General features: G+C 44.1%; 1 protein-coding gene across 24 annotated transcripts in view; it reads right to left on the reverse strand.

The window, feature by feature from the left end:
- MAMLD1 (mastermind like domain containing 1) overlaps positions 1–23,174 on the reverse strand; it is a 132,549-nt gene that overhangs the window by 40,746 nt on the left and 68,629 nt on the right. For all 24 annotated transcript variants that reach the window (XM_083722751.1, XM_083722741.1, XM_083722756.1 and 21 more), the window contains one exon: positions 9,060–10,691. In XM_083722751.1, coding sequence (XP_083578877.1) covers positions 9,060–10,691 — 1,632 coding nt within the window. The remainder of the gene's footprint in view (positions 1–9,059; positions 10,692–23,174) is intronic.

Below are 23,174 nucleotides of genomic sequence, written 5' to 3' on the forward strand. Positions count from 1 at the left end.
TGGCATATAAAATAATAATAATAATAATAATAATAATAATAATAATAATAATAATAATCCTTTCTGTTAAATGTACATTTTATGGGGCAAATGTGACACAGCTTAGGGGCTTCAACCTGACCCTCTCTTAGAAGAGACCTCTCCCCATCCCAAACTGGAGTCAATACTCTACTACTTCAGTTAGCACTGCGGTGGAAGGTGGCAAGTACCAAACATCTCCACCCCCATCATTCAGCCTGGACACTGAGGTCCAGTGCTGAGGGCCTTCTGGCGCCACTGGCAGAGGAAGAGGACTGCGGGGGGAGCACACTGCCCCCAGCAGCGTGATCCCGGTGGGGTGGCATCACGTCTGCCCCCCCCCCATAATCATTTTGCAGTTAGGAAAAAAAGAAAGGAAAAGATTCTGCAAGAAAGTGGGCTTGCATTTCTGTCCCCTAAACCACTCATCCAGTCCAAAAGGTGTCAAAAACCATATGTATACCCACTCCTCTGAACTGGTCCTATTTTTGCTTTCAAGGCAACCAGAAAAAAAACCCTGGCTTATAAAACTTTTAAAAATAGGAATCCACATTGGATTCTGATTTCTGCCATTCACACTGCATCTAGCTATTGCAATTGCAGAATATGTTTCATGGATACCTCATGAAGGGCCCCTTATGAAATCAGGCAAAAAGTGAACAGATGGATGGGGCATAAGCCCTCTGCAACAGTTTCAGCTGCAGAAACCGAGTAGAAATTACCATTCAAGACAACATTCCCACATCTGTGGACAGGGCATACTCTTGGATCAGACTTACTGCTTCCTATCATTCCAATTCATCACCAACATCTTTTATTTGTGGACTCAAAAGGCACTTAATTAGTTGAAGAGCTTTCTGCCTTCCTTCAAAAGCTTCCCACCCCCTTCCAAGGCTAATCTTCAGCCATTGTGCTATCACTACTAGGAGGCTTTGAAATCAAATATAGGTTTCTCCCTTCCTCTGTGATGTTAAAGGGAGCGGGGGAGAGAAACATTTCTACAAGAAAAACACAAACCCACAGAATGAGCAACAAAGGGCAAGTACCCACTTTGGTGTTGATGGATCAGAAATGAGCCAAATTAAGATTGTGTGTTCTCACCCATCATGCAGAAATCCACCACTTGCCCCACCCCAGTTTTACTGCACCGGCTGTGTCTTAAGGGCCACTTCTCTCATTTCACAACAGCAAACCCAAGTTTGCCCGGTGGTGTGCACTCAGCAAAGGAGCTGCAGCTCTCTGGTCAAGGGGATCTCACATATTCAAACACATTGCATGCTGCACTCACACAACTTCATGAATTTAGCTGTGAACTTTCTTTGGTATAATCTTTTTTTAAAAAAAATGTAATGTGTGAAATAGATCTGTCACAGAATACATTTTCCCAAAGGATTTTATCTAACCAAGTGTTACACATCGACTGAATAGGATCCTAGATTCCTGTCTGACCAGTGTTCATGGATCAAGAATGGCTACACCAGAAATGAGCTACGCTTGCAGTGCTCCCGGTGCAGGTGACCTCCAATTCCCATCAGTCTGAGCCAACATGGCCAATGATCAGGGATGATGAGAATTGTAGTCCAACAGCATCTGAAGGACCCCCTACCCCAATGCTATGAAGTGCAAAGTATTTGTAGAATGAACTACTGTACTGATTTTCTCCCGCACAAACCCTGTTTCTTTTGAACATCATTTCACTCAAATGGCTGCATTAACACAGAATAAATCCTCCAGGGCTCAGCTTTCCACTATCGTGATGCAAACCTTCAGTGGCCAAATCAATACCTGTCAATGCGTAACAATAAAGACGCTGAGCATCAGATGAGAAAAGATTAGGCATTATCAGATCTACCAATTGTCCAGGCAATCTGGGGTTTTATGAACTGTCTGGCTGGGCTACAGAAAATCAGAGATCCAAGATAAGGGTGTTAAGAACAAAACAAAACAAAAAGCACATATAGCCTCAAGAAGGTTACTCTTTGGAATGCAAACTCATCCCTTTAAAATGTGCTTTAAAAGCCACAAAAAGCAAGCAAGGAAGGAAGTATGAAAACACACACACACAAAAGAGAGCAGCTGCTCCTTCCTCCACCTTCTTGGGCCTGCTACAAATGTCCCGTTTTATGCATATTGTTCTTTTCCCCCCTACTGGCTACTAGCCACATTCTTTCCTCCACAAGACTTCACTTCCTGCTTCAAGGAGGAGCAAGCGGAGAAGAAGGGAGGATAGGAGTAAGCCAGTCTAAGCCACATTTGCAAAATGCATGTGCAGAAGAGAACCGGGTCAGCTATGAAAAAGCAACACCACAACAGAACTGGCAAACAGGAAAATGCATCAACGGTTAATCCCAAACATGTAGAAGTGGCCTCCTGCCTCACCAAATGACCTCTCTTTACCAGATGCAAACTCTAGCTCTGCTTTTTATTAGGGGATCTAAACATTGCCACTTGTCTAGTAGTATGCTCTAGCCCAGGCATTTCCAACAGGTAGATTGCGATCTACTGGTAGATTGCGGGGGTCCCAGGTAGATCGCGGCATGAAGTTTAGTAATCGCCTTTAGCCAACCCTCCCCTAAAAAAAGCTCAACAACAACTGGCAGTGAAAATGGGTAGATCACAGCTGGTCTTTTTATACTGTGAGTAGATCACAGTCTCTTGGGAGTTGGACGTGCCTGCTCTAGCCAATGTGGCAAAGTAGTGACAAGGATGAAAGAGACTCAGAATCCAAGTCCGCACTTGGCCGTGAGGCTCACCTTTGGCCAGTCAATGGCTGGTTCAAAAGTCACATTTAACCACAGCTATATTTAATTGTATGGGACACGGGTGGCACTGTGGGTTAAATCACAGAGCCTAGGACTTGCTGATCAGAAGGTCGGCGGTTCGAATCCCCACGATGGGGTGAGCTCCCATTGCTCGGTCCCTGCTCCTGCCAACCTAGCAGTTCAGAAGCATGTCAAAGTGCAAGTAGATAAATAGGTACTGCTTTGGTGGGAAGGTAAACGGCATTTCTGTGCACTGCTCTGGTTCTCCAGAAGCGGCTTAGTCATGCTGGCCACGACTCGGAAGCTGTACGCCGGCTTCCTCGGCCAATAAAGCAAGATGTGCGCCGCAACCCCAGAGTCGGTCACGACTGGACCTAATGGTCAGGGGTCCCTTTACCTTTACCTATATTTAATTGTGGTTTGTAGGTTTAAAGACTAATAGTGCCCAGGTATAAAATCATGGCTGTTTTGCTCCTCTCCCCAACCTCTTATTCACTACAGGGAAGGTATGATTTGGCTTAGAATTATGCCTGAACCCTGAGTCATGGATGTTGTTTCTCCCAAACCCAGGAACAATCCTTTGCTATTATTATTATTATTATTATTATTATTATTATTATTATTATACTGCCCTACATCAGGGTGGCTCACAACACAAAATTACAATATTAAAAAGTACAAAATACGTCATAACACTAAGCCAAATCATCACTTAACTTGTGGAAGCGCAACAGGAGCGGGGGAGGGGGGCAAAGTCACTGTGATTTTAGCCCTTTATGCTGTGTGCTGACTTCTAAATCAAAGTTAAGCTTAACTGTGTCTGAAAGCAAAGTGCAAACCAGGCCACTATCTCTCAGATGAAATCAGGTGGGGTTGCTGGTATACTTTGGCCACTCTTGGAAGAAGGACAGGTTATCCATGTAAGTAATGACAAAGTTTTATTCACTTCCTCAAGCATGAGAAACCAAAGGGTAGTAACAGAAAGTTTTATTGCCTTTCATTGCGAGAGAGTGCACCAGACAGATTTATGGTGTCTCCAGAATATTTGTTTTAGATGCAAGTAAATAAGCACTACACTTTGGGAAATGAGCTGCATAATAGTGCATCAGATTTCCCAAAGGAAGGCGCTTCACCTCCATGCAAGCTGTGCCACTGGGTCATCACTACTTCCACAACTCTCTTTCTATCCTTCTTACCCTCTGCGAATTTAAATTTTGTTTCCCGTTTATTTCGCCTTCCACTAGTTGGAGGGTGTTGCCTCCCAAGGACTGTAGAATGATTCCAGACTGTAAATCAACGATGAGGAACCTGTAGCTTTCCAGATGTTCTTGGACTGCAACCCACATCATCCTTGACCATTGGCTATACTGGCTAGAGCTGATGGGAACTGTAGTCCAACAATATCTGAAGGGCCACAGCCTCAGCATCCCCTGCAATCACTCTTTTATATGTTCCGAAAATGTGAGTAGAATCAACACAAAGAGGAGGAAGGAAACTGAAACTGGGCCTATGGACCCCAACCTCCATATATCAATGGGTTCTTTGGTCACAAAGCCTCCATTCTACACACTTTCAGAAGGTATGAAAAGAGGACTATATTGCATAGATCAGTACTAACACTTCCTCAGAGTGTCTCCATTGTGACAAAAGGTTGTGCTGTTGAAGTACCACTGTACCAAACTAGTTTCCACTGTTCCTTCATGTCATAGACTAACTGGATGCAGAGAAGTGGTGGGAGGAACCAGCTGGGGAACTCCCAAGGGAACCCCCAGGAGAAGGTGGCTCAGAGCCAGGGGACTGGTGGTGGGAAGATCATGAGTGTCCAGAGGGATAAGAGGGTAAGGACTTGGAGGAGGTGGTGTTGGAAGCTGAAGAGGCAACAGGGTTTGGTGAGCAGGAAGAGGCTGGGGAAGAGAGTGGTTCAGACTCAGAGGTGGGAGAGGAGAGGGGCCAGGTGGCAGAGTGGAAGCAGGCAGCTGAAGAAGCCAAGGAGCCTCCCCCTCCTGCTGTGACCAGCTTCTCTCCCCACTGGTCTCCCAGAACACAGAGAGAAATGAAGAAGGTGGTGCAATGAGAGACCAGGCAAAGGAGCCTTAGGTTGCTGGGGAAAGAGGAAGCTTAGAGAGCAGTCGGAAGGCGGAGACCTTCAGTCCTTGCAAGTGCCGCATTGGGGCAAGACCTACTGGGAAATGTTGCTGTGATCGCTAGCCCTGCACTGTTTTGGTTACTTTGAATAAAGAGTTAACTTCAATGACACCTTGTGACTTATTACTGACTTGCTCCTGCCTTGACAATTCAACAGGGAGAGGTGGTTAAACAGGGCCACTGCAATGGCTCTGATGAATGACCAGCTCAACTGGGCCTTTCTTCCCTTGGCTGTTGCCTGACAGCTGCCATTCAATCAAGCTGCAGGCAAGGGAGATATGGGAGTGGGCCATGCCATCAGCTTAAGAGACCAGCTCCATTTGCTTCCTCTTCTGCCTGAACTGTCTCCTTTCCAGATGGGGATTATAAGAACTACTATTTAACTTTAAGAACCGATGCTCCAGTTTGCTTCTCCCCCTCATTTCCCTTCCTATCCTCTTTTCCTGTTGTGGTTTTTAGACTGTAAGCTTGTGGGCAGAACCAACTTGTTTTTATTGATCATATGTAAGCTACTCTGGAAGCTTTTTGGCTAAGGAGTGTGGTTAAAAATGCTTTAAATAAATATGTTGTGTAAAAAAGGATGGCAAACTCCCCATTCTTCTCCTTCAAGGAGGATCAGACTCAGTCAAGTCAACTGAAATCCCCCACAGCTTTCCCACTTTTGTTTTCTGGAGAAGCAGTGAGTGAACTCACATTACGAAAGTGGGCCAAGCCACGGACATGAAGTGTGTGTGTACTCCTTTAATAGGTTTGGAAGACTAGGAAAGCAAAAGTCAATGATGACCCAGTACTATTTATTTTCTAGAAAAATTGGTGCCAGAACTCACCATGAATGCCTCCCTTGTTCTCTTATAATGGCAATGGTGCCCACCTTAGAGGTGTCGGAACTGAGTTCTGGAGAGTTCCACCTGAAAAAAGCCCTGTGGTGACCCAGCTATGAAGGTACAATCTAAAACCTAAAGAAACTCTCATCTTGCTCTCAAATGACAAATGAACTGAATTTAATTACTGCATCAGTGTTTCGTTTTAAAAAAATATTTCATTGAAATACCATGTTTTTTAGATCAAACCAGGTAGAAAGATCATTCCTAGTTTTGAGAACAGCCCCCCTCAAACAGAATTACAGGAATCAAGACTCTTAGGCAGAGTATGTGTTTGGGTTTCACAATCAGGTCACAAGCTCTGAACACAGTTGCACCAAGGGTCATTCATCTTAAAAAAAAAACTCTGTTTAAAAACCCACACCATTGACTTGTGATTAATTAGTTTATTATTCCATCCTATTAATCAATTGATGCTTTTACCCTTAGCCCATGAGAAACAGACACACTGCAATATAAAAGAGAACTTTTTGAGCAATACCAGAATTGTGATAATCCATTTATGTCTCCACGGGCTGTTCCAAGGTTTGCACTCAGAATCCACGTTTTGTGATAAAAGCCATTAAGCTCTTAAAAATAAATGCCCTGATCCTCCACTCACTTGTTATTCAGAGGCAGCTTAACAAGCTATATAAAATCTAGAGCAGAGCTGTCGTTTAGTACATAATTAATGTTATAAGTCTTCCCTAGTAAAACCAGTCAGGCGTCATGAGCTTACCTAACCGATTTGAAAATGTGAAATTGTCTTTGCTCATGTTTATTGTCACAATAGACTTGGATTCTTATATCTCATCAGCACAGAAGATTCCTGCATTCCCAGTTTGGTAGTTTCAAGAACAAACTTAAACAGGGGGAAATAGTCCAGGAGAAATAAAGACCCCTGGAGAAGAGGGTGTGTTTTTTTTTTAAAAAAATTAAATCACTGTAGCAAGCATGAGTACAACTGCAACTCAAGTGCTCCAGAAGCTGCTACAGCCCCCCTGTCCCGTTCCTCAGCTGATCTGTGCAGATAGACAAACTACAATGGGAAGAAATTGACCTGACGGTTGAAGAGGGTCGTTTCCCTTCCCATTGTGGGATGTTGCCGGCCACCTTAGGGAAACTCAAGGTCCAAAACTGTTTGCGTGTCAAACCTGGCGCTTTGCTACCCCTGACTTCTTCTGTATGGACAAATTTCAGTCCATACCTCTCAAGAAGAAGATCAGGAGATCATAGCCAGTTGAGCAAAGGTGACCCCCAAGGGTTGCATGTTGAAGAAACTACCTGTGTTGGAGAACCTCTTCTCATGTGCCTGAGAGAGACAGAAAATGATACATTCCAAGCACTCTTAAACAGGTAGAGTACTTTTTTTAAAAAAAGAAATAATTTTTACTTGCAGGTGGGATTTTGCCTGCCGTTCCTGTTTGGTTGGCCTAATGCTACCTGTCTGTTGGGCAGTGGGTTCTACAGCTTTGCTGACATGTGCCAAATCTGGAAATGTATGAGAAATTATGCTTAATGTAAATTGCTTTGTTCCCAAATAGAATACAGGGCTTTCGCCATTTTTTCTGTCTCAAAAGCCTCACCGCAGATACCACCAGCTACTCTGCAATAATCCTTTGCAATCAACCAGTCACCAGAGAGCTCCTTGTAAGATAACTCCCAAGAAGCTAACCTGCCTGTGGCAATCCTTTTGTTTTATTGCTCTATGTGCAACCAGATCCCTTGCAGAACAGGCAAATAAGGTTATTTGCTCTCCCCCCCCCCCCAAAGGTCATTCTGGAAGAATGGCTGCATCAAGTATTTCAAGTCCTACTTGCTCCTATTCAAAACATCATCTGCAGGGCTCATTTGGCTTCACAACACCATGAAGCTCTTATAAGGAACATGAAATTGAAACTTGGCTTCAACCATAGCAGAACTCACAGCATATCACAACCATATACAAGTTATGGGATCCAATGCTGAATTGTTTTCCAGGGTCCGACATCTTCTTTTGTCTTAAAAAAAGCCCTCCTGCGTAACCACATCTGGATAGAAGTCTAGCAGCACAAAGCTCTGCCTGTTTGTTTGCTTGCTTGCTTGCTTGCTTGCTTGCTTGCTTGCTTGCTTGCTTTAAAAAACTATGTGTCACCACCCTCCAGGGACTCAGGACTGTTGCTTCATGACCCCCCTTTTTTCTTTCTTTTTTTTTGAAAAGTAGAGCCTGGCTGCTTGCAGGACAAAGTTGTCTCCAGGACACAGCCCAAGCTGATTAATGCCTTCCCCAAGGAAGTCTGCCAAGTCAACACACGGCTTAGTTTTATGAAATTCATCTTCTAACGGGCTGGATGCAGCTGGACAATTTTAGACCCTGGACTCTTTAGGCTCGAAGCATATGAATTGGGTAAAGTAATGCCGCTCTTGCCTTCCCACCACCCAGTCCCATGCTTTATATGTATTTCCACCTTGAATACGTGCAGCTTTGCATTTTAAACTAAATTAGATCATAGCACAGTCATGAATATGGGAATAAAATGGGTATGAGTCTGCTGCTGTGATGGCAAACACGTTCAAGGGAGAATGAGTGCCATTGTGCTGTAGAGAATTGTTGTGTTTTAAGGTAACACATAATGCAATGGGCATCTGTCATAAATGGACCCACCTGACCTCCACCCCAGCAATCCATATATTTAAAGAAAAATAAATGATGCTGTGATACACAGCATGAATCCTCGTAGTCCTTTATATTTAGCCCTTTGTATTTTTAATTGTCCCCTCCCCACTCCCCACCGGTGCACCACCTTGAATAGAATCACAGAATTGTAGGGTGGGAAGACACCCCGATCTAACCCCCCGCAATGTCGCCCCCCCTGCCATCCCTGGGTGGGCTTGAACCACCAACTTTCTGGTTAACAGCCGGATGCACTAACCTGGGTAGTTTAAATAAAATCAGATTTCATACATGTTAAGAAATTAACTTTAAATAATAATAATAGAGAAATGGACAGCAGCATAGCCCCTGCTCCCCAAAAGACACCATCAATTTAAATGCACACACACAGAGAGAGAGAGAGAGAGAGAGAGAGAGAGAGACATACACCACCCCCAGTCACCCACCCCATCCTGAGTCAGGGCATCCTTGCAGGGTAGATGCAGTCAGAAATGCAGTTAGACAGCAGGCATCCACGTAACACGGGGTAGAAGCAAAGAACATACTAACAGGTCTGCCACCGGTAGCTAAGGGCATATGGTATAGGAGTGCAGAACAAAAAGCAGAAGAAGACGTTTGTACCTGTCGAGGCCGCGGAACCGGAGCTGGGTGCATCATTTGTTGCTGCTGCTGCTGTTGCTGCTGTTGCTGCTGCTGCTGTTGCTGCTGCTGCTGCATGACTTGGCCTTGGCTGCTGTTAACTTGCTGGTGCTGCTGAGAAGATTTTGGCGGTGGCGGGGGCACCGGCCCCGTTGCCTGCAGATAGTGCAGGAGTGTCTTCCTATGGGCTGTAGGGAAATTTATCTTCTGAGGAGCTGGAGCTGGGGGCTCAGAGCTGAAATGGGACAGCGGCTTGGTGTTACTGAAGGAGAACTGGTCTTGGCTGCCCAGGTCGCTTTCGTTCATCAAGCCCGACTGCATGTTGTTGGAGGGCTGCTGCATCATCATGCCCATACTTTTGGCCTGGGTTGCCGACATGGGTTTGTAGAGAGAGCCCTGCATGCTGGCTGAGCTGCTTGTAGAGGCGGCGCTTGGCATCATGGTGCCCTGAGGGCTAAAGGGCTGCTGGTGCAGAGCAGGGCTCGACAACTTCTCTGGCCTGTATGGTGGGGAGGGCCTGGTACTCTGTGGGCTTTTGATGCTGCTGCCGGATATGTTGGTCAGGATAGGATTTGGCGGGCTGAATGGCTGCTGATTGAGAACTGGGCTAGAAAGCTTCTCGGAACCATAAGGAGGAGATGGACCGCCGGGCGGGTTGTTACCAGATGTTATGCTGGAGAGCAGGGAGTTCTGAGGACTCTGAATGCTGCTCCCTGGCACACTGCTAGAGCTCATGCCAGACACCATGACATTCTGAGGGCTGAACGGCTGGTGGTGAGGGGACGATCCTTGTTGATAAGGAGGAGAGAGGCCTTGTGACGACATAGCAGGCCAACTGGAAGCTTGAGGCTTAGCAGTTGGGCCTTGCTTGCTCGCAGCCAGTTGCTTTAGCTGCTGCGCGTGCCAGTTGGTGCCAGGCATGCTGGGCATAGCTCCTTGGAGCATAGACTGAGCTTGGCTCTTGTTTGGTGCGTTGTTTGAAGAAACCGGTGAACCAATGTTCTTGATTTGGTTCGGAACCAGGTAGCTTGCGCCAGCTGATGAAGGCCTCATTTGAGGAGACCCCTGCGATAAGTCTTTGTTGGGCACATGGCTGTCGAATTGCGGGGTCTGCGGAGAGGCCCTTGGAGTGCTGCTGACGGATTGCTGCGGGTGGCATGGGCCACTGAGGGGATCTTTCTCCAAGATGTTGTCAAGGTCCAACTCGTTGGGAGAAGGATCAGGCATTTTCGTCAGCTCCTCCAGCAGATCTTGCAGCTCCTGGTCCACAGCATGCATGTTTCCTGCTTTCTCATCAAAATGGCCACCTAAGGGCCCCTTCTGTGCTACTTCATTGTTAGGTGGCACTTGAAATGGAGAACCTATACTGCTACCACTCATGTGGCTGTTTTCAAGCAGCATTCCATGCCCTGCCACTCCCATAGAGGATGCACTGTGGCTGGTGGAGAATGGGGACTGCTGCATATCTGCGCATGAAACAGGATTGGCCCCATGTCCCATGGAAAGAGTGACGTCGTCAAGACAGAGTCTCTTACTGTCGCTTGGAAAGCTGGCCTCAGGCATAGTGGTAGAGGTTGGAGAACCGTCATCGTCTAGCTTTCTCTTGATGGGTCCCTGCAACCGTAAGACAAAAACGTTTTTAATTACCTGACAGGGAATTCTAAAGCTGCAAAGGAAATATATCTGAAATATTCTAAAAATAAATAAATATCAGGACAGATCAATTCAGGATTACCCAAAACATCCAGGCATAAGGCAAAGTTCCATTTAAACAATTCCCTCCCCCAAACCACCTTCAATTAAGTCCTTGTTTAGCTCCCACCTTTCTTGATCTCCGGGACGCGGGTGGTGCTGTGGGTTAAAGCCTCAGCGCCTAGGGCTTGCCGATCGAAAGGTCAGTGGTTCGAATCCCCGCTGCGGGGTGCGCTCCCGTTGCTCGGTCCCAGCGCCTGCCAACCTAGCAGTTCGAAAGCACCTCCGGGTGCAAGTAGATAAATAGGGACCGCTTACTGGCGGGAAGGTAAACGGCGTTTCCGTGTGCAGCTCTGGCTCGCCAGAGCAGCTTCGTCACGCTGGCCACGTGACCCGGAAGTGTCTTCGGACAGCGCTGGCCCCTGGCCTCTTGAGTGAGATGGGCGCACAACCCCAGAGTCTGTCAAGACTGGCCCGTACGGGCAGGGGTACCTTTACCTTTACCTTCTTGATCTCCACTGCAAAAATGATCTAAGTATGCAGGTTCGGGTTTCCTGTTGCTTCTCCCATTATCCTGCCCCTTTCATTTTCACCCTCTCAGCTTCTAAGGACTGCTAGCTGATTGAGGGCAGAGACTTATCTTTCTTTCTTATACTATAAAACTCTGTATATCATATTTTTATAACACATATTCTTAGAAATGTTTAGCATTTTCTGTCATGCTGTCATAATTAAGAGAGAACTCAGATCATTCATATAGATATGTTAATATATGGTCACATTTTAAAGAGCTTCTATTATGGCAGTATGCTTTGTGTTCCCAGTGAACAAACCAAACACCCATTCTATAGAAATTAATTTTTTGTTCAAACAATAGCAGGTTTGAATGAAATCATGGACCAAAGCTGGCAACGCATAGCCAGCAAGGGATATTAAGTCCATACTGAAGCAGCTCAACTATTTTACATTCCTTACAGGCAGAACATTTGAAATAATCAGCATACTTTTTAAACCAGGGAAAACAAAACTGTCTCAGCTATTTAAACAGACTATAATCTTTCAAGCTACCTAACCACAGATGTTTCCCGCCTGCTCAAAAACAGCAACTGACAGCTAAGGACTTAATTTATTTTAGCCATCCGCAATCCATACCAGTCAACCTGTTGTTACTTGGGGGGGGGGAGGGGTAGGCTTGTAAAGATTATCTTAATTTATTAAACAAAAAACGTTAGCATAGCATAGATTTTATAAAAAGAAGGACCTCTGTAACAGAGCAATTTGGGAAACCAGAAACCAGCAAGAGAAAAAGTAACTCCCCCCCCCCCACCGCCATAGGATCTCAATATTATTAAAGCAGAATACAGTGGTACCTCGGGTTACAAACACTTTGGGTTACAGACTCTGCTAACCCGGAAATAGTACCTCGGGTTAAGAACTTTACCTCAGGACGAGAACAGAAATCATGTGGTGGCAGCAGGAGGCCCCATTAGCTAAAGTGGTACCTCAGGTTAAGAGCAGTTTCAGGTTAAGAACGGACCTCCAGAACGAATTACGTTCGTAACCAGAGGTACCACTGTCCAACGTTTCAATCAGGGCCACTTGAGATGGCTTGTCAATCTCGTCAAAATGCAATTATCTGTGGCCCACCATGTTAATAAGCATGACCTAGGTGCCAACAGGATTAAATCATTTATTAATGCTGCTGCTTTGAGTTAAGGGTATTAAAATTATGCTCTTATTTATCAAGAGGGAGATAGTGCCTTTGGAAATTATCTAAAGACTGGCCATCACTTTTATAAAAAGAAGAGACTGTACTCAACGATTTTCCGAAAGGAGGCAGGAAGGCTCTTTCAGCAACATAATCTACGTAGCACTTCAAAATGCTTTGTAGTCTTTATTAAGATTACCTTCTAGAAAGTCTGGCTGTTGGTGGGGGGGTGTTATGTTTTAATTTATTTGTCATACAAAATAAAAAGTGATTTCTTACATTACACAATGTAAATTTAACCTTACTCCACAATCCTTCAACCTAGTTGCACCTTAAGATTCCACCTTAAGAAACATGGGCGTAATCAAGGGGGCCCAAATCAAATAAAAGTCAGTGCCTGCTTTTGTTACACTTATGCATGTAGCATATCGTTGAAAGGTGTGAGCCATTCTCTGCAGAACATCAGAATTTAGGATACGGTGGTACCTTGGTTTAAGAACAGCTTAGTTTATGAACAACTTGGATTAAGAACGCTGAAAACCTGGAAGTGTTTTGGTTTGTGAACTTTGCCTTGGTTTGTGAACTTTCAGTTCCTGTTGAGTCCCCCGCTGCTATGGGAAAGCACGCTTTGGTTTAAGAACGCTTTGGTATAAGAACGGACTTCGGAACAAATTCAGTTTGTAAACCAAGGTACCACTGTACTACAGCGGTGGGTCTAACTGGCCATCTCTCTTGCTCAGGCAGCAATTGTACCCCTAGAGCAGTCATTCAGTACCTTGCAGAGAATAAGACCTGGCTAAAGTCTAGGGTGTCATGGGATTCAAGCAGATGGCTAGGGCAGCTCAGAAGAGCCCTCACACATGTCCAATGGCAGACGCCTGGCTGCAAAGCCCAAAGCCTGCCACCACTATATGGGAGACAGATTGACTGTTACTGTATTTTATGTTGAAAACTTTTAACAATAAATTGATATATATATTTAAGCCTCCTTATCAATCTGGAACAACTTTTAAAAATTTAGCCCCAAATGGGATTGATACGGATTAAATCAACCTTGCTAATTCGAAGCCCTTTGTGTGTCATCAACAGAACTCCCATGACAGAAGTTGGAGTCTAAAAAATCTGGTGGGCACCAACTTGGCAGAGGTACCAGGCAAAAACAATCCTTTTCAACCAGGCAGTTGGCTGTTAACAATCTATGGCCTTATAAAACAGATGTGAGGGGTGTTTCGGTGTATTTTTTTTGTAACGTCGTCTTGGGTTGCCTGCAGCAAGAAAAGTTTCTAATAAGTACAACGGTATTGCATATTAGTCATATGCTACAGATGGAGTATTCTAGAAATATCTCTCCCTCAATTGCTTGTTTTCAGGAGCAATGCTGTTTGGCACCCTTCCAGAATATATTTACAGGAGGAAGGCCAGAAACCAGCTTCCTCCGTCAGTCATTTTAACAACTGGAGGTTTTCCATGTACTGTAATGCTTATCCAAATCTTGCATTGGAAGAAAAGAAGTAATTGGGAAAGAGATACATACCCTTTTAACTACCAAGCCAACAGGTGTTTAGGTATTTTTATATAGACAAATCACAAGCCTGGGCTCACAGATTACGTTACACCAAACCAAACCAAACCAAACCAAACCATGGCTTAGCTTTGGGTAGAACAACAACTGCAGGATTGGGAGAGGGGGGAGTTTTGTTCAAGGTATCCATGCTTTGGTTTAGCATTACATACAAACTGGGCCAATGAAATGCATAAGAGTGTTGTAACAGCATACACTATGCCAGCGTTTTCCAAACTTGGGCCTCCATCTGTTTTTGGACTACAACTCCCATCATCCCTACCTAGCAGGACCAGTGGTCAGGGATGATGAGAAATGTAGTACAAAACAGCTGGAGATCTAAGTTTGGAAAAGCCTACACTATGCACACAAATTGCAACAGACCATAGCAGAATTTATTGGGCCCCTTCAAAATATGTTTTCTGGATACACCATAGCTCAGAGTAACTGGGGGTGATAGGTACAAGTCTCCCAAAAACAAAACCATCACTCTGTCCATTAGGCTACCCTAGTTTTTAGAATTTGGTGCTACAGCTCTTCTGCAAGCATGTATGCCAAGGTAGAGGGTGTTTTTGCAAAAGAAAAAAAAATAGTTTATTTTAAAAGCAAAAAGCCTCCTGCTTTAAGTAGGACACAGCAAAATAAACTGGTAAATAGTTTGTGAAGTGTTCTGTCATTTTGTGCTGGCTTGTAGGTTTATCTTGTGCTGATCTTTATATAGCTAGTTGATAGCATTTTTACAGAATTGATTTTATTGATTTAAAAGCTTGTAAACTGCCCTGAGAATTTGGTTGAGGAACGTAGGGACACAGGAAGCCTCCTTATACTGATTCAGACTACTGGTCTATATCTCGCTCATAATTGTCTACACCAGGGTTTCCCAAAGTTGGTTCTTCATCTGTCTTTGGACTACAACTCCCATCATCCCTAGCTAGTTGGACCAGTGGTCAGAGATGATGGGAATTGTAGTTCAAAAACAGTTGGAGACCCCAAGTTTAGAAAATCCTGGTCTACACAGACCGGCAGTGGCTCCACAAAATATCGGGCAGGGATCTCTCCCAGCCTGACATTGAGACACCAGTGATTGAACCTAGGAGCTAGCAGTTTGAATAATTGTAAAAGGAAGCACTTTATTACTGAAGTTGTTGCTGAAGTGAAATACTGCTGTTTGAAAGAGTAGGAGCAGACCATCCCTTAATTTCTACCACTTCAATGCAAACCAAGCATAAACCTGCACTTAATATTTCTCTTGCTCTGAAAGAGTCATTTCAAGAGTGGACCTAACTGACTTTTCTTTTTAACGCTGGCAGGCTGCAAAAAGCAGAACAACATTAAGACAAGAAGCAGTTGCACCTCAACTGTCTGTGTGTTTCAGATCCCAGTGCAAATAAGAGATCTAGTCACCTCTGAAGACACTCTAGGATTAACATAGGTAGAGAAATTCCTGAGTCATCAGTCATGTTATGACTGGGTACAATTACTCCAAGGTGGATGTGAGTAAGAGCGAGGGGTACCTATCCTTTAAAAATAGCAAGGGTAAGTTAGGATTCTGTCCAGGGCCTGAAGCTTGGTTTGTTTTGCAAAGGGGCTGTCAAAGCATTTGGAGAGAGGTGGAAGTCTCGGTTCCACTCTCTTCTTGGCTTTTATCCCCATTTCTCACAAGTCTGCAGTTGACATTTTGTCCAAGCTTAGCCTAACCTTGCAGCAATCCAAAGAATATACAATATACATTTGAAAACTTAGCCGTCTTCTCTTATTCATCCCTTATCAGCGACTGCAGTGTTGCCGACATTTTTATTGCCTTATGTATTTGTACTACACTAAACAACAAAAGAGGTCTTCTCTCCTCCCTCTTAACAAGCAATGCCTAATCAGATCTGCCTTCCAGGATCACAACCTGCCTGTCAACATCACTTTGATCTGGGCTGATGTGACAGCAAGTTGAAGCTTACATTTGAAGAGCTCACTATCAGGCAGGTTAACAGCACTGAAAACATTCTCCTCCGTATCTGACAGGATGATCACCACCCTCCCCACATGAGCTTGTAACTAGGCAGAACACTGCATCCTTCAAAACTGTTAATGATAGATGCCTTCTTAAATTATGACCATAGGCCGTGTCACTTCCTCCAGACTAATTCACATCCTGTCTTGCATAACAGCTACAAGAAGGCACATTTCTTCAGCAGGCAAACCCAGCTAGAACAGCCTCTAAGCTGTATGACACACAGGCAGAAAAGAAGCAAGTTGTTGCAGAGTGCATAGAAAACTCCAATAGTGGCAGGCTAGAAAATGAGAACCTTTCATTTTCAAAACACATTTCAGAGCATTTTAGCATTAATATCTCAGGGTGAGTTTTAACTCCCTGTATCACTTTAAAATATATAGCAAAGATTCCAGCAGATGTAAACTTATTTGTTGTGTCGGTTCACGCAGAAGAAATGCAAAACGAATAAATGTGGGATCTTTTCACAGACTTCTGTTAAAGAATATAAAGGACTTCCGCAGAAGTTGTCTTCAAGACCCACCTTTAATCTCAAACTACAACCCAAACTACGTTTCCAAATCTTCATCTTGCATATCAATTCAAATATTCATCTTGTACATCAATAACCTCTATTATATCTGTCTTTAGCTACCTTTCCCTCTTCCTCATTTCTTTTTTCAACCTCCCACCCCAAGCCCCCAATGCAACAAACAGTCTTTGCTAAGATCACCAAACACATTTGCTCATCTACTAACTGTCAGCAATCCAGACAAACCAAACAGGCACAACTCATAAACTGTGCAAAAGACGTCTAACATTTTTAATTTTATTTTAGAGTTTCGTGTAACTAAAAAAAAAAAGTCTGTAAAATGAGTTTGCCCATGAGGCAAATTTTAAAATCCACAGTTGAGAAATATCTTTCTTTGGATAAAAGGTCTGCAAACTCCCAATTTCACTAAAAAGCCACACTCTAAAACAGACCCACCAGAAACCACCAATAAGCACAAAGTAGCATCGCAAAAATTGCATTTGACAAACATAGTTGTAAAGAACCAGACAACACTGTTTCCTCCCTATAACATCTTCTTTGCAGAATATGCCTCTTAATTAGTCATCCGAAGACTTAACGGCAGCCACACTGGGCATATTGTTTAGTTGTAACTTTCACATTTCATTTACTGACAAGTGTTATTAACTTGACAGTTGAAGAAAGAAGAACGGCTCTTCCCCCCCCCCCTTTTTTTTTTTTTTTTTTTGCTTCTCCTATTTTCTCTAGCTACAAAGCACAATTCTTTCATTTGTGGCTGTAAATCAAGATCAATCTCCAAACTCAATGCTTTCCCATCACCACTGCCTCACTTTACCTCTTTTCTAAATGCTTGTAGTAACATTTTATGTCACTTTCTTTTATAGTCTATTAATTTCAATGTCCTCTGGCACTCTTTACAGTAATTTCTTAGACTACATTAATTTCTTGTGATGCCACAATGTGGATATCCTCCACCAATAAATAAAAAATGGAGAGGTTTACATACACAAACACCCCAAATGGGATTTCTAAGGGGTCTGATCTTTTTTGACTCCCTAGGGAGCACCAAGGCTGTTTCTATACAGAGCCCTGGGAGGAACACATCTACCTGTGCATTGTATGCCCAAGTCCTCCACATGGAAAGAACAAGGAATCTTTAACATTGTGCTTTCCAAGTTGCCCACAGTTCATGTAAGAAGTTTACACAAGTTTAAACTGGACAGTTTTAAGCTTCTAATTATTTTTTATCTCTATGCTGTTGCTTACTATTTTTGTATCTCCCAAAGGAGTTTTGCACTCTAAAACAACCATTACAGAAATAAATAGATTTCTTCAGTAAACCCTGGAACTTACCATCCTTTTGCCTGGTAATTTGCGCTTCATCTTTCCCAATTCTCTGAGGGCGTAAGAAGCCAAAAGCGATCTCAGCTTCTCTTGCCCAAAGTTACCGTCCATGCTCTAAGTCTGCACGCCAAGAGAGCGAACTCGCAGTGTTGGAAGCTTAAGTATGGGATTCCTCATTAATAAATTCTTTTCTTATCATCCTCTTTAGCTTAAATCATACGCCATAAACCATTCTTATCAAGGACTACTGTAAAAAAATGTGAAAACCTAACCAAAACATGTCCCGCTAGAACAAAACAAGGCTCTGCCTTGTCCACATTCAGCATGTCATTATCTCCAGAAACCCCATACATAAAACGTGAAGGCCGCAGCCCAGTCTTGCTGATGTCCCACAGGAACTCAAATGAAGAAAAATCTGATTCCATCTATCCACCACAGCCGGTAGTTGGATATAGGTCCATCCATCATGAACTTTATTTCTCATCACCACTTTAACTTCTAACTTCCATTAGGTTGAGGGATAACTTGCCCTAATGAGGTGGGGGGGGTGTGAGTAATTTAATATCCTGGATCCCCCAAAAAACTGAAAGCAGAGACCCCAGTTGTGCCCCAGTTGTACAGAGCTTTGGACACTGGGCTGCAAAGGACAAAAGTGTCATGGGTCACTCTGCGCCCTATGATTGGCCAAACACAGAGGGCATGCAGGAGGGTGCCAGAGAGGGCAGGGGGTGCGGGGGAGTGCCTCAGAAAAGGAGAATGATGCTCAGGATCACCGCCAGGGGAAAGTGTCAGCCCTACACAAAAGTGTCCAGCCCTATACAAAGAGTGCCCTACACCAAATTGTCAGGATGAAACAGAAATGAGGGACCTGGAAGAGGCGACTGGGACCAGTGGAGCCTGGTCAAAGCAAGAAAACAGCCAAAACAGCCCCTTCCCCACTGCTGCTTTCACCTCAAGCCCAATAGGCAGGCAAGGAGAGAACAATGTTGTTTGTCTAACAGAAGGAGCAAGTGGCTGCCTGCATGTGGTCAGCAGCCTGGAGGGAATGAAAGCTAAACACAGGTGGCAAATGTCTGAGGAAATGTTCACAGCTGTGCTTTGCCAGGCACTGGTAGGCTGGAAGCACAAAACATGTGGTCTCTGTATTTGTAGCTGACCCAGTTTGGGACCCACACTAATAGTAGTGTCCTATTTAAGGAGATGGGGTGTATGGGGTGTTATGGGAGGGATTATTGTTCTGGTTAATGTGTCCACCTTTGGTCTGCACCCTGCACTCAGCTCCCACCTGTGGCTCCTAGAAGCTGTCAGCATGCGACAGTGGCCCAGTGATGGCACATGTCTTTCTGGCATTTGGGGGGGTGCCAGCGTGTGTGTGCCCGGGGCAACAGCCCATGCTGCACCTTTGCAGTGGCCTCACCCTGGGAATAGCTTCACAACTGGCTGGCTAAAACAAGGTGAGGGCAGCCAGTGGGTCTCAAACCTTCAATGAGTTAGGGACTTCCCCTGCATATGAAGATGGAGCAGGCAAGACCAATAATGGGGCCAATTGTCTAGAAGGCAGTTTCTGCATGTGCTGTAGTGGGAAGTTGAGGGCTTGTCAGCCTGGGAAGGTAGCCCATCTAGAAGGAGAACTCTGATCCCAAACCACTGCTGCCTTGTGGACATACTTATTCAGGAGAAGTCTCCCCCATTCCCCTGCCTTGCAGGACATCTTCAAGAGAAGCAAAGGCTCAGGTACCATCCAACCATCTTAAGGACTCCTCTCTGGATCTGTACACAGGGTGTACACAGATCCATAGAGGAATCCCTAAGATGGTTGGATGGTGCTTTGTACGCCTCCTTCTGGCAACACCTGCAGCTGAGCTGGTGCCAAACATCTTGCTCTGCTTTCCTTTGGACCACATCAGCAAGTCTGAGAGGTGGGTCTTGTCATCTGGGCAGCCCAGGATCTCCATGCACATTGCCCAGGCTTGTGCCCTGGTTGAGGTTTACTTCGGTGCTGCTAGCACAGCAGTTTGACTCTGCCCCTGGAGGCACACACACATATATATATGAGTTTACAAAGAAAAGAAAAGATCAAATATCTTTTTTATCCAACATTATTCTAATCTTTCTCGAGACAGATGGATGCCAGCAACAATTTAAGGAGGGAAGAGGCAAGTCCCAAGTGTCAACACAACTCTCCAGGGTAGGCATAAGGATGCACTGTAAGATGCCGGAGTGCAGAGGTGAGCAGAAGGACACTTGTTGGGTGAAGGGTCAACAGAGACTATTGGAGCACTGGGGGGCTGGGGGATCATTGCACACTGACAGGGGTTGGAACATTCTGGGACTTTACACAGGGTCTCCCCAATCTCAGCCCTTCAGCAAAGGCCAACCTTGAAACAAAATGTTCTTGGTCCAGAATAGATAAAGTCGTGTGTCTGGAAAAACAACGCAGTTCTAGCCTTGATTGTTCTTGGGAAATCAATACTCCATGACGTTATGGTAGGCTATTTTGCGGCTTTCTTGACAGCTCAGAAAGCTGCAAATTTTCTAGCGCCATTTGATGTTGCAACCCCGTTGGAATCAGCAGGAGCCCTGAAACTAGCTGAGGTGGCATCTTACTTGCATGCTGAGTAGCCAATGCATGTGTGTCCCAGGTAAATCCATTATACCGGCTGATATCTACAGATTCTAAAGCAGGGAAGTACAGACTGCTCTCCTTGACCAAAAAAAGGTTTCTCCTATCGTCAGCCATAACCCCCACATCTGGGCTAACAATCACGTAGAGCCAGTAACCCAGGCACTAATATTTTAAACAACTCATATTGCAAGAGCAGTCTTGACTCTGCAGGTAACAGCTAAAAAGGTTCCTTATTGCAGTTAGTTTGGGTGCGTTGTGGAAATAGAGACTCAATAAAGGAATTATTTCTTGCTACTCTTATTTGCACAATAAATGCTCATCTTGGAGTTTAGTTTGGTTTGGTGTTTGTTTTTGTTAGTTGCAAACAAACCAAAAAACATGAATAAAGACTAGGAACTCTATGACTAACTACATAAAAACCCAACAGTGTGAACCGAAAAATACATTTTACAAGCAAATGTAACTTCATCTTGTTCAAAGAGTAGCAGCTTCGGGAAGGAAACGTTTAGAATGGAGGTGCAGTAACTAAGGTGGAAGTGTTCACACAGCATATGGTTAATGAGATTTATTGTGAATGAGCAGATCACTCCCGCTTTGCACCTCTCCTGAGCCAAGCAATCCTTGGCTAGGCCTGGCAAGGCTTCAGATTATGGTTTGGAGTGAAACAAACCATGGCTCCTTTTTGGACATAACACAAAGCCAATCCTAAGCAATTTGTTGCTTTCATTCACATGTGGTGGGGTGGGGGCGAGCAAAGCAAGAACAATATTCTCTCCTAAACTATTAACCATGTCTTACTGTGATGTGTCAACAAGCCCCTCTATGGCTCCTCTATGACCTTCCAAAGCCATTGCAAAGCAGCTGTCTGAATATTCCACAACAAGCCAAATTACACAAAAGCAGGATGGAGAACTTGCCAAGGAGTTCCAAACACAAATCAAGAAATTCACTGATATGTTCCAAAAGGCCTTTCATTGTTGTTGTTGTCTTTGTTGCCCTCACAAGAAGATACTTCAGACATGTATTCTGAATCTTTTGTCGGCCTGACTGGAAGCTACCCTTCCATTTCTGATGCAGAGATTATGCCTAGAGCTGAATAAACAGCGTGCTAAAAGGTCAGACCATTTAAGCTGCACATACTTAGTTTAGGATGAAAGAACTGCTGTCGACTCTTAGTTATGACATTTCATCTCTAACCCCCCCTCCCCAGGAATTCCTTTGTCCCCCTTGGAAGCTTGGGAGGCCAATTCTGTTTCACACAAAACAATGAAAGTATCACTCTTTTAATGCAATTTTACTTACGTATATTAACTCATCACATCTGTCAACAAGTCTGAGGGTTCATCAAGGGACACAGAGGTTTGTTCACAAAGTGTTTAACCTAATATCAGAGGTGTTTGTGAGGATCAGCCTTAAGGTGTGTGTGTTTTTAAAGTGGGAGAAATCAAAATGAGCCGTTTTAATGGATGATTTCCCAAGATACCAGTTATCTCACCATGCCACATGAAGGCTGAACACACACAGGAAAAAGCGCGCGCGCACACACACACACACACACAAATATCAAACAGAGTGGCAATGGCTGCCATTTATTTCTGCCTATCTAGTATTATTCATTATATGTTTATGCTCAGTGAAGTACCCATTACATTCACTCCAAAGTAAAAAACAGATCCAAATGCTGAACTGCTTGTATTAACATAGGAGCATGTGAAAGAGCAGTAAACTGAAAGCAGAGTTTGTTACTCACCTTTTTTCTGTTTACAGTGTTACATCTATGCTAACACTAAGGGCCACGGGTATAACATATTAATATTTATAACGGGGGAACAAAGCTTAACAGTGAAATGCCCCCCAACTTGGTAAGTGCAAAGAACACTTAAATGTTGTCCTCATGACATTTAGCTCAAGAAAACGAGGCACTGAACCTATTTGCTCTAGTTGCAACACACTGTGGATTGTATTGAGTAGCCATGGTCATGGAGCAAAGTCCTCTTTTTGGTAGGAGAGGCCTATCTCATTCCCAAATTGGAAGCTGCACCCCCAATTTACAGAGTACAAAGATTGCAGGTCATCATGCCCAAACCAACTCTTCATTATCTCAGTAAGTGGTCTGCATTGAAAGACAGGGCTCTGGGGCCTAAAATTGTTGACCAAACAAGAGCAACCAGTTTTAGAAGTTTGTGTCTTACCATCTCCCGACTTTCCCCTAATAAGCTCATGTGATTAGCTTAAGTTGGAAGCCAGAACATGTGCGGAAGAACCACAATGACATCACAGGTGAAGGATTGGCTCAATGAAGTTCCCCTTTCAGCATCTCATATTGTTTTCCTTTCAGAGAGCATTTCCTTATTTTTCAAAACCATTGTGCTCCGAGAACGCAGTTCAGTGTAAAAGTGTCAAGACACTTCCTCCCAGGCTTCCTTACTCATTTTGCAGTAAAATATATCTAATCCAGGCCATCGTTCCTGAACAAAGGTGGGAGAAGATGATATTTTTAAAGTGTGCTAGTTTTTCATGTTCCCACAGAGGTGACAATTCATGGGGAATGGTGGTTATTAATTTAAGGGAAGGCTATTCGTTTTAAGATCACTGTTCAGAATGGAAACAAAACACACAGAAAATATTGGGAGGGGGAAGAGTAAGTCAG

Source organism: Podarcis gaigeae, assembly GCF_964106915.1.
Source record: "Podarcis gaigeae genome assembly, chromosome: Z".
Taxonomy (NCBI): Eukaryota; Metazoa; Chordata; class Lepidosauria; order Squamata; family Lacertidae; genus Podarcis; species Podarcis gaigeae.